The 12024-nt window shown below is 42.4% G+C and overlaps 1 protein-coding gene across 2 annotated transcripts in view; it reads left to right on the top strand.

Moving 5' to 3' along the window:
- MED13L (mediator complex subunit 13L) overlaps positions 1 to 11010 on the top strand; it is a 307761-nt gene extending 296751 nt beyond the window's left edge. For both annotated transcript variants that reach the window (XM_086681776.1, XM_086681775.1), the window contains exons 27-31: positions 526 to 702; positions 1916 to 2073; positions 4715 to 4876; positions 6945 to 7057; positions 8120 to 11010. In XM_086681776.1, the coding sequence (XP_086537902.1) occupies positions 526 to 702; positions 1916 to 2073; positions 4715 to 4876; positions 6945 to 7057; positions 8120 to 8252 (743 nt within the window). In that variant the 3' untranslated portion in view covers positions 8253 to 11010. The remainder of the gene's footprint in view (positions 1 to 525; positions 703 to 1915; positions 2074 to 4714; positions 4877 to 6944; positions 7058 to 8119) is intronic.
- Positions 11011 to 12024: the final 1014 nt, after the last annotated feature.

Here is a 12024-nt window from a genome sequence, read left to right as displayed (position 1 = left end):
ATAGATCTATTTTAGAACTACTTAAATAAGTAGTTAAAACATAGTTGGTGGTGGGGCGCCTGGGTGGCTCAGTCAGTTGAGTGTCTATCTCTTGATTTCAGCTCAGGTTGTGATCCCAGGGTGGTAGGATCGAACCCCGTGTTGGGCTCGGTGTTGAGCGTGGAGCCTGCTTGGGATTCTCTGTCTCTGTCCCTGTGCCCCATTCACACACACATACTCTCTCCCCTTCTAAAATACAAAAGTAGAAATTTAAGAAAAAAAATTTTTGGTGGGCTCAGTCTGATTTTATTTTAACCTTTCCCATGTTCAGTGAGGCTTGGATTATTACAGCCCTGTGCTTAGAGTCTATTTCTTGGAAGCTGTTTTAACAGTGAGGTCGAACTTCAGATGTGTATCCATCCTGGCAGTTGTGTCAGACTCCTGTCTCTCCAGTTCAGGTTCTCCTGTAACTTCGTTTCTGGAGTTACTTACCGACGCACAGAAGGAATTGGTACACTTCGCTCTCTTTCTCTGTCTTTTTGAAAGACGCTGTCACAATGGGCTCTGTATTTGGCCGAAGCACCGCGCTGAACATGCAGTCGTCGCAGCTGAACACCCCTCAAGATGCCTCCTGCACACACATCCTGGTGTTCCCCACCTCGTCAACCATCCAGGTGGCCCCGGCAAACTATCCCAACGAAGACGGGTTCAGTCCCAACAACGGTGAGTGTGGAAGGCACAAAAGGAAAGAGCTCCAGCTCTCCCACAGGAGCAGAGCTAAAGGGTGCGCTCGGCGCCCTGCTGCATGTGTTGCAATAAGCAACGTAGAGAACGTGAAGAGGGTATTCGGGGTTGGGGCAGTCTGTCTGGCCTTGAAGATTTGTGTGCACTGTTACCGAGCCCAAATAAATATTTCCCTCTCTCGCATAATTAGGGTTCTGTTTATCACTAACGGCAAAAAAATACCCAGTTGTAGTGTCCTGCACATGGGTGCCACCCTTGCAGTAAATAGTTGGTGATCGGATTGGAGAAGGATGAAGACCACTAGGCATGAAGTAGCTCCTGTCTCTAGCGGTCGGGGGGAATCCATTATTTGATTATTTGATTTGATTATTCTTAATCAGTGTTTTTGGTTTGAAAATCTATTAAGGCATTTGTTAAGCAGCGGCTGCTTATAAACTGTAAAATGTGCAGTATTATGTAGCCATTTGCATTGGTTTTTGAAGAATTTTTAATACCTACCAACATTTACTCTTGTTAAATGGGGAGGGTAAAAGGATACCAAGTTTTATATACAGTCTGATCATAATGGAGTAACGATATGCGAATGAGAATTGTAGCAAAAATGTTCACGGTAATTGCATTTTGGGTGATAGTTTTCCCTTTTTATACTTCTCTTTCCAAATTTTCTGTTGTGCGTGTACCTTACTTTTATAATGTGGGAGAGGATTTCTTAGTGAAAACATCATGCTTTGATCTGCTTTTGGAATAGGTCTCCAATTTCAGGGCAAGTTCACACCTATTAACATGCATTAATTCAGCCTCTGGTATTTTAGATGCTAATTGGATGCATGGACAGAGTCTGCTGTTTTCTTGGATGGTGTCAATTTTAACTTTGTTTAATAATTAAATTGCTTCTTTAGCTGTTTTGCCATTTTTTTATGTGCCCTTGGAGGCTCTACAGAGCGTGGAGTTTTGTTTTATGTTCTTTATTTCTCCAGTCTGTTAATACTTCACATTAGAAGATCATTGAACAGAATATAAAATGAAAAAAACAATTTTCAGTACCTCCCATCCAGTAGACACACATTAAATCTTCCCACGTTGTTAACAGCATGCACTTGTAATGGTGATGGGCCAACAAAACAGTATGTTGTTGAAGTTGCGGATATAGATTATTTTTGAAATCTTTGTGCTTTTTCTCCCTCCTTTCTAGATGACATGTTTGTTGACCTTCCATTCCCAGATGATATGGATAATGACATTGGCATCTTAATGACTGGCAACCTCCATTCCTCTCCCAACTCCTCCCCAGTTCCTTCCCCAGGCTCTCCTTCTGGAATTGGTGTGGGCTCTCACTTCCAGCATAGTCGGGTAAGAATGATCTGAAGTAGGGCCTTCAGGGGCAGGATTCCTCCAGAAGTGTGATTGCCTGCCTCTTTGCTTTGTGCGCCTTTCTTCCTGATGGTCTTGGCCCCTGGTGTGAGCGAAATCAGTGTGGAAAAGTGACTCTGTAGTTGTTCTGTTTTGAATGATGGCAGGAATTTGAAAGAAACGCGTTCTTATTCCCAAAAATGTTCCTGATGAATATGTTTTATCAGCAGGAAGGCATTTTGCAATGACTGTTTTCTTAGCAAAAATTAGTTTTGGTCGATTGTTTGCTGCTTCCCAGTTATTTCTTATTTTTTGCCAAAATAGTGGCTTTTCAGAGGCTAGTTCAATGGCCCTGCTTTTTTAACACGTAAAGTAACTGTGTTAATTGAAGGACACATTGTTGATGGTTGATTATCCTGAAATGAGCCTTACTGTTCTTGTTTTACATCCTGGTGCCTTTGTTTATACAGTTCCAGTCTTTTCTGGAGCTAGCTGCCAAAATGGCAAGGGCCCACAGGTTGATTTTGGAGAAGTGTCCAGGTTAATGCCCTAGGATTAAGACAAAACACCAGAGCTTACAACCAGTTTCACCTTTAAATATCCCAGGGATATTGGAGGTGGATTAACAGAGGATTGAAGAGTTAAAGGTTCTGCTATAGCTTGTGTTAACTTTGTTTAAAAGCTAGATGATTCATGGGGCACCTGGGTGGCTCAGTCAAGCGTCCCACTTCAGCTCAGGTCATGATCTCACTGCTCATGGGTCCGAGACCCATGTTGGGCTCTGTGCTGACAGCTCAGAGCCTGGAGCCTGCTTCCGATTGTGTGTCTCCTTCTCTCTCTGCGCCTCTCCCACTCACACTCTGTTTCTTCCTCTCAAAAATAAATAAACATTAAAAAAAAAAAAGGTAGATGGTTCATGCCTTATTACTCTTTTGTACCTTCTGTTTAAAATATGAGATTGAGGGTTTAAGGCATAGAAAAATGGCTATGTCTAATATCTTAAAGTGGGCAGGAATAACCAACTCTGCTCACACTCATTTAGACACAGAGTTGTAGTTAGAGGACTTAGGTTTCTGTCTGTGGAACTTTATTGCCAGCCTGGAGTTCACTGAAGGACAATCAAGAGAAAAGATTTAAAACGTTAGTCAAAGAGCAGATAAAACCAGGGAAGAGCAACTCAGTAAACTATCCTCATGGAGCTACCTCTCTCCCATTTTTCCTTTCTAGAAGGAAGGGATTTTAAATGTGTTTATTTCCTCCATAGTCATTTGCCAGTTAATGACAGTTTATTGGTTCTTTGGAGATTGGTGTGATAGGAACCAGGTCCACAGATTTTACATTAAGTAGTTGTAACTTAGGATTAATGTGAATTCTAGAGGCAAATAGCAACTAAGAGTGCATGCCTTAGAGTTTGGTAAATGGAGCTCAGAGTTCCAGCTGTATGGCTTCTAGCTTTGTGGCATTGAACAAACTCGCTTGACCTGTCTTAGCCTTAGTTACCTTATCTGTGAAATGGAAATAATAGCAACTCCCTTTCTGTAGTGGTGGTTGTAATTTGGTTTATCCATTAACAAAGAATTGGTAATTGAAGTGTAAGGTTAGTTTTGTAAGAAGCAGAGGTTTGCTGTATTTTCTGCCTCTGTTGGAGCCTCAAGCCCTAAGTCTGTAATGTAGTGTCAGAGTTTAAACCGCACTGTTTTCTGAAGCTAGTCAGGCGGCCTTTTCTCGGTCCTCAGCACCTGCAGCCCGCTGACCCCCCCCCGAGAGGCTTTCAGTATTTCCTCTTTCTGAACCATTAAACATTCTTTGATATCCAATTAAGACATTACAACAGGGAAAAGAATTTGTTCAAGGCTGGGGTAAGTTTTTATTTTTTAACCAAAAATACAACTTGATATAATAGTTGGGGATGATTTTTTTCCCCTGAAAACAGAAGGCCTTTGAAAACAAACGATTACTTATTATTGCTTGCATAATAATAATTGCATAATTGCTTTCAACCCTTGAAGCCAGCTAAAAGAATCAAAGATGAGGAAATGCCAGTTGCAGAAATGCACAGTCAGGCTCTTGCAGGAGTCTTGTATTTAAGGAGATGGCGGAGAGTGAAAACAAGGCCTCTTCACAGGCAGATCTCCCCCTGCTGGGAGGTCAGAGACACTGGCGCCACCCAAAGAGCCGTGAAGTGTCCTGTTTTCCCAATGTCCGTGTTGTTGACAGTAGACGGTCAGGTGCGCTTGTGTATTTTAGTTGGTTGCTGGTGAAGGAGCACCTGGGCTTGGGGGCTCCCTCAGCTGCCGGAGTCCATTCTTCCCGCGTGTAGTTGGATGCCGGATGCCACGGAACGCACCCAACATTTAACAGAAAAGAAACCAGAGCAAATAAACCTGTATTTGCTTGACTGATGTAGTTAGTTTTGCTGGTACCTTCTGCCTGGGCCGTAGTTTTCATCCGATGTCCGTCCGTGCAGCAGGGACCGTGCCTCTCCTTGTTGACCTTTCTCGGTCACCTGGCATTTTTGTGTGAAAAGCTGTCAGAAGGGGGACTGTGATGTGCAGAGCGACTTGATAAAAAGTTGATTTTCAGAGCCTTATTTGAAGTGTCTGTCACACGCTGATCATGCTCTCGGAACTTTGTTTTTCAGAGTCAGGGTGAGCGTCTTCTTTCTAGAGAGGCACCCGAGGAGCTGAAGCAGCAGCCCCTGGCCCTTGGGTATTTCGTGTCAACTGCCAAAGCGGAGAATCTCCCCCAGTGGTTTTGGTCATCGTGTCCCCAGGCTCAGAACCAGTGCCCCCTCTTCCTAAAGGTTGGTTGGGTGTCATATTTGAATTTTGGGGGGAGGAGTGACTTCTGCTGAAATTGTCTCAGTCACCACAGTCTCACTGTGTCCCCTGTTTCTTTCACATCTACTTATACTCTGAGGACATTTTCATTACAGCTGCAGGCGGGGAGCAGGATTTAGGAGACAAACCCGAAACCACATCACAAGGGAAGCAATCACGTTAACCCAAGGAGGAGACTTTGTGGGGCCCTCAGGGCACATGTCGGGTGGATACGTGGTCGTATGTAACAGTCTTTCTCCCAAGTCCACAATGCATTGCCACCGGTGAAGTTAAGCTTGGGTGGATGTGATCATTGTGGGCTGAACTCTCCCCCTTTGCCCCCCCTCCCCCACAAGCGTCAGCTTTCTTCATTAGAGTAGGGCAAGAGGCAGCTAAATTTACATTTATTTACACATGCTCCTTCCTGTATGTGTCTTAGAACCTTTTAATGCAAATTAAGGGTTAAAATAAAAGATCTCCTACTTCCAGTTTGGATGAAAGAACCTGGAATGAAATCCATGTCTCAACCACAGATTGGCAAAAGGCCTAAAGTTTGACAACATGCTCCATTGGCAGAACTGTGGAGAGATGGCCCTGGTGCCAGCAGGGCAGCCAAGCGATACAGCCCCACACATTTCCCTTTTGATGCAGCGAGGCCACCTCTGGAAATCTATTCAGAAGAAACTGACAAAACCAAAAAATGATAAATGTAAAAGATTAGAAACACCGGAACGGTCGACCAGTAAAGAACTGGCCGAATAAACCAGTGTATCCATTCAGTGGAATGTTAGTTATCCATAACAAAGTGAGGATGATTATAATATAATCATTCTGTGGAGTGTAGGTTACCTTGTAGTAATTGATAAAGTGTATGCAAACACACACACACACACACACCCCTACTTGTATTTTCTAAAAGGAATAACGGAAGGTTAAACCAAAAACAATTGAAGCAGTTTCTTTCAACTAATGGCTGTAACATATTATTGTGAAATCAAGGAAGTTCTACCACATAAGTCGGTGTCGTCTTTATTTTGAATTAGACTTGTCACTGTGAACCTAGATTTATTTTCTCCTCTTAGGAGAGATACACATATTTTTTAGCTCGGTCTACTGAAAAAGCTTACGAGCAGCGACAGGATCAGGAAACAGTGGTCTTGCTGCACTTGTGGTTCTGAAATACCATTTATCATTCAAAAGAAACGGAGTTCCTTTGAAGAATTGACTGATTTGTAGGTCTGAAGTAAGAAATATTCAAGATGAACCTAGGATATGTTGTCACACCTAAAAGCAAGGAAGTTACTTAAGATAATTAGAGTTACTTCAAAGGGCCCGCCAACTGGAGGGTTCCCATTGCCCAAGGATGGGACAGTTTGAACATAAAAAAGAACAATGGTAGCAGTAGATTGAAACAAATCCAAGGGTTCGTGCTGAAAACCAGAATATTTTAGTCACCCTTTGAAGCTACTAGAACAACAGTTCATTAGTCTGAAACCTAAAAAATAAAGAAGCATTTATATTAGCTGTCCTCAACACATTGCCTGTCTCAGTTATTTCATAACGTGTGCTAAAGCCATGATAGCGGGTGGGGCGTGCCGGGAACCTGCTGACGGCAGCGATGAGCCGAGCTGCACGTGGGGCGGCGCACATTCACGCCTCTCGAGGTGAGGCATAGGGAGCACGTAGCGCCAGCCACGAAGTGTGCTTGCACCCCGCGCCCTCCCCGTCCCCCAGAAGGATCTGAGCCGAATTGAGCCTCTAGATCTATCCACTTATGGGAAGTCAGGATGGAAGAACGTGTTACACAACCACCACAAGGGCAGAGTCGGCCGTATCCAGGCCGTGGAGATGGTGGGGCCTTTTACAGATGAAGACCTGAAGAGGCACATTATCGAATCATTTGTGACGCACTGGTATTTGCAAAGCTAGCTTTTTTTCCCACCTCCAGGGTGTGGAGTTCTTTGGGATCACATCAGGGTTACCGAGAGCTTAAAACTGAGGCTTCTGGGAGCCGAGAGGCCGGGAAGGTAACCGTGTTTGTTCTCTTGCCAGGCTTCGCTGCACCACCACATTTCTGTAGCACAGACGGATGAACTTCTCCCTGCCAGGAATTCTCAGCGGGTTCCCCATCCTCTTGACTCCAAAACCACATCTGACGTTTTAAGGTAGATTGTTTTAAGGCAAAATAGCAGTTACAGCTTGCTACAGTCTTCCTTTAGTTTTGTTTTTCCAAGGTGTTTACTTAAAGTGTGGAAAAGGCGCTGCCTTTTGTGCAGCGGAGTACCGTCTGAGCGGCCAGGGAGAGCTGCGTGCAAAACCCCGCATACGAGCGCGGGTCAGGGAGACTGGTATTCTTGGTTCTGTTTGACGTGTGTGTGCACGTACAGTGGCCCGTGCTTCCTGTGTAAAGGAGACGTTTTATGGTGATGAAAATAGATCAGAATTAGGTGTGGGTGGTTAGAAGACCGAGCCTGGGACATAAAGCACTTGGCTTTGAAAGCATTTTGTACTCCCCCTGACATAGATTATATAAATAAAATTGGAGCATAAATTCCACAGTTGGGAAATATCTCCCAGAAGTGTATGCTAATTCTCTCGCACTTTAACAGACCATGAACATTCTCCATGTACCTTGAGGAAGTATGCAAGCGTCTTCTAGTGTTCACTAATAACTCTTAAATGATTTAGAAGTTATAGTTAAGCGAGAATCCAGTCACCATGATTTTTCAGGCTTTCAGGGTCTGTAGTGCAGCACTGTCCAGTAGAACCATAATGTGAGCTGCGTGTCTAATTCAGTTGTTTTTAGTAGCAACATCAAAATAATAAAATAAATGGATGAGGTTAATTTCAAAAATAAATTTATCAGCTTTATCAAAGACACATCAAAGTAATATCAAGTATACGAAAAGCAGTATCATTTCAGTAGTGGACCCACATGAAAATATTCATGAGCCATCTCGCCTGCTTTTTTAAAATACGAGTTCCTTGAAATCCAGCACCTCTTTTTGACATACAGCGTATCCGAATCCACTTGGTGGCCGTGGCTGCCATACTGGACAGTGTGGGTCTAGATGAGGTGGGCACGGGGGGGAAAGAACCACGAGGAAACCCCGGGGGCAAGCAAAAGACTGACATACACGGAGCCTCGTCCTGCTGACTTGTGGAACGTTAAGATGTAAAAGCACCGCTGTGGCCCGTGGCCCTGACCTGTGTACTCTCTCCGGCAGGTTCGTTTTGGAGCAGTACAACGCTCTGTCCTGGCTCACGTGCAATCCGGCCACCCAGGACCGCACCTCCTGCCTTCCCGTCCACTTTGTGGTGCTCACTCAGTTGTACAACGCCATCATGAACATACTTTAATTGGAGAAGCACTTGTTCTCTCTGGCTCGGTTCCTCCTCCCTGCAGCCTGAGTCCAAGGAACCTGCTACACTCTGCACGTGCCCCACACGCTCTTCTTGAGAGACCGCTCTCCACAGTCCTGCACTGTGACTACTCCTCGGCAGGCACATGTCATTTCTGCAGTGTTCATTACCAGAGTGATGCATTGACACTTCTCTCATGGACCTGGAAACTTCCATAAGCGGTGACTTCTAGCCAGTGTTCTGGTGTGTGCAGCCCCGAACCACGGGTCCACAGGAAGTTTTTGGTGGTGGTGGTGGTTTTTAAGAGGGCAACAGAAGAGACAGTATCCTTTTGCACAAGAGTCTGTTTCCAGTCTCCGTTTAAGAACAAGGGCAGTTTAGCCCTTTTGGATGAAATCCTCTAGTTACTGGTGTGTGGCCTGTGGGTTACCTGAACTCCATCATCTGGAACTTTTTAAAAATAAGAACCAGCTCAAGTATATGATTTCGTAATGGGGTTTCTGTCTCCCTAGTGGTCCCATCTAGGTTGGCATGAATGCTTTGGTCGACTTCATACCTGTGTGTAGATACAAAAGGTCTGGAGACATCTTCATTTTGTTTATTTATTTTAAGTTGTTTTGTCATATTTTTTTTGTGACTTTTACTTTTTTTAAGTCATGAGGACCAGGTACAGTAGCTGAAACCCAACTCAGACCCACCATAGGATTCTTTGACTACATACCTCTGTCCTAGAAGCCGGAAAAGGAGTGAAAACAGATTGGGGAGACATGCCTAAAAAGTAATATATCCAAAACCACCCAGCAGTAGGCTTTATTAAGAACAAACTGGGTAAAACATTCTGCCATGTTTCTTATTAAAAGCGGCCAGCGTTTCATGAAGGATAACATTTTTATACAGAAGGCAGTCAAGCTCCACCCAGAGCCATGGAGGCAAGTACCTTCATTAGTTTTATATAGTCACAACGGAAATATATTTTCTAGTGAATTCTTATTGAAAGCCAGGTCTCTCCTCTCATTAGATCAAAAGGGACTCATGTACATATCATAATTGAAAGTGTTTGCTCATAAAATCAGTTATAAATATGGTGACTTTTTTCTGGACCATAGGAATATTATTTCAAAGAAATATTACAACTTAACCATTAAATTAGTACTTGAAGTTGAGCCTTTGTGGTGGGACTTTTTAAAAAAAAAAAAAAAAATGCCTTTTTAAAGCATTAATGGCTAATTGAAGTATTTTATGACTCCTCATTCCAGGCCCAAGAGGGTTGTCTTTAAGACCCCGTTTCTGACCCTGACGTCGCAGCGCGTTTCTGTCTGAGGGCAGTGGGCGCGGGCTTGCCTCCCGCAAGCCGCGCTGGTCAGGCTGTTGAGCTCTAGTCATCTGTGGAGAGAGAATCATGCAAATTTTAAAGTTCTTCCAAGAGACTTCCATATCCTGGTTATTAACAAAAAAAAAAAAAAAAAAAAAAGAAAAAAAAGAAAAAAAAAGAAAATGTAATAACTGATATGATTTTGTAAAAGTATTTTTCTTGAAATAATCTAACGTTTAAAACATTATATTAAAAAAAAAAAGTTGTGTGGTGGGAATATGTAAGCAGAGAAATAACTTGTAAATGGATAATTTTATTCTCTGTACCACCAGTTGGGGGTGGGGGTGACTTTCGCAATGTATAGGTTAAAAAAATCTGATATATCAAACCATTTGTATCTAATGTGTACAGTGTAAAATTGACTTTAAAAATATTGCAGTGCTATTTTTTCTTAATCAGAAAGGAAAATTCTCAAGGCCTTTTGAAGAGCATAGATGATGAAGATTGTAAACTTGTATAAAATTATCTTGGTGAGAAGACAAATTGTAAAGTAGATATTTGTAATCTTTTACCACTTTGGGGTTGCTTTTTTTTCCCAGAATTCATCAGAACTTTGAATTTTTTTTTTTTTTTTTAATATGGGCTGTTTTTAATGCAGGGGCTTTTCTTCCCTAGAAACCCAATTCTAAGCAAAAAAAGAAAAAAACCACAAAAAACAAAAAAACCCCTACAAAAATTAAAAAAAAAAAGGCAGCAAAGGGTAGTTTTCATCTGGTGTCTTTTATTTAAGTTTTTTAAGTTAAGAAAAGCTGGTGACATATTTATACGTTTTTGTGCAAAAATAAATGAATGGCAATAGATTTTAAAAAATCTTATTATGTACTTCTGTGTGAAAAAGTCTGTATAATATTTCCCTTAAATATGCATTATTTTACTTGTGAGTTTTTTACTGAATTAATCTGAAATGTACAAGCCCTGGATTTGCTACAGAGTGAGAAGTTATTTTATTTTTTTTTTTATTTTTAATTTTGGAAATTCTGCAGAAATCAGAACTCTTACCATGGTTTGAACTAAAAGGGGGAAATGGGGAGGGGAGAGGGGCGGGGTTGTCCAGCATGCTTGTATGTATATTTCAGAACCTTTTTTAAATGTAAAAGCTGTACATTTCTGGGAAGTTCTGAATTTCTTTGGTTTCCTTTTTTCCTTCAAGCATTTTGCAGTGAGCTTCTTTTATATATAGCAAACAATTTGAAAGAATACAAAAATATGTGAAGTTCATTTAAAACCACAGTATCGCGCTGGGACAGTACACTAAGAGACTTTGATAAAAAGAAACAATACTAAAAGGCCTCCATTTTAAATGTCATTCATATATACCTTGTGAATGAGAGCTATATACTTTTACACACTTTTTTAGAGGAATAAATTATTGAATTACTGAAATTTGAGTGGCTTTTTTCCCTCCCATCCTGCCTCTGTAACAGAATCATCTAAGCCTGTTCAAAAGGTGCATGTATAATGGATTGAATAGTCCTTGGCTAGTAGCCGGGCTCTACCTTCCAGAGTAACAAGGGCATCGACTTTTACTGCCCTAATCACCCTCACCAGCACCTGTTCTCAGACTGTATTCTCATTCTCATGCTTCAAGGTACAACTGCATTCCTAGAGCAGTGCTTAGAGACTACGCATGCACGCGCATACACACACACACACACACACACACACACACACACACACACACACACACACACAGCGTTGAGTTAGGAGCCCTTGTGTTTAGTTCTTTAACTGTTTTGAATAGATCAGATCTGTGTCTCCCAGCTCTAAGATTGTAGTCAATCCTAGGAGACATTACAAGTCTGTTTTCTACTTCCTTTCTCTTCATGGTCTAGGCCAGTTTCTTTTTGATGTGCCTTAGAAAAATAACAGATCTCTCCTTGTTCTCTGCCCCATTTATAGGCTGGTGAGAGTAGTGTGCCATTGAACACCCCGGGTACAAGCAGGGCTCTGGTGGACCATGCGGCAGCCACCATGGTATTCCCCTGGGGTCCATCCAGTAGGAAAAACCTGCGTGCTCTTAGGAGCAGAATCTCGTGCTAAAATGTGAACCCCAGGACTTGGCAGAACTTACAGAGTTTGGATGAACCGAAACCTTGCTTTTAATCTTCTTCTATTTAGAGATCTACACATTGTTCTGAATTTAATGTTGTCTGAATGTAGAGGTAAAGCTGTTGACACTACTCGGCCTCAGTTATTTTATCCGCAGATAAGGGACAAGGCTGAGTGTCTGAGAAATGCTTCGCAAACGCAACGCCGTGACCATGTTACTATAGTTGTACCATCGAAGACGGCGAAAAGCGAGGCCACGTTTCAGTTAGAAGACCATTTTGATGTCTGTCTCGTCAGACACCAGCCACGGCGCTGTAATGCTGCTTGCCACAAAAGCATTAAACAACT

This window comes from Puma concolor, chromosome D3 (genome assembly GCF_028749965.1).
Source record: "Puma concolor isolate L17-30 chromosome D3, mPumCon1.1.hap2, whole genome shotgun sequence".
Lineage (NCBI taxonomy): Eukaryota > Metazoa > Chordata > Mammalia > Carnivora > Felidae > Puma > Puma concolor.
This window is presented reverse-complemented; position numbering and strand designations above follow the sequence as displayed.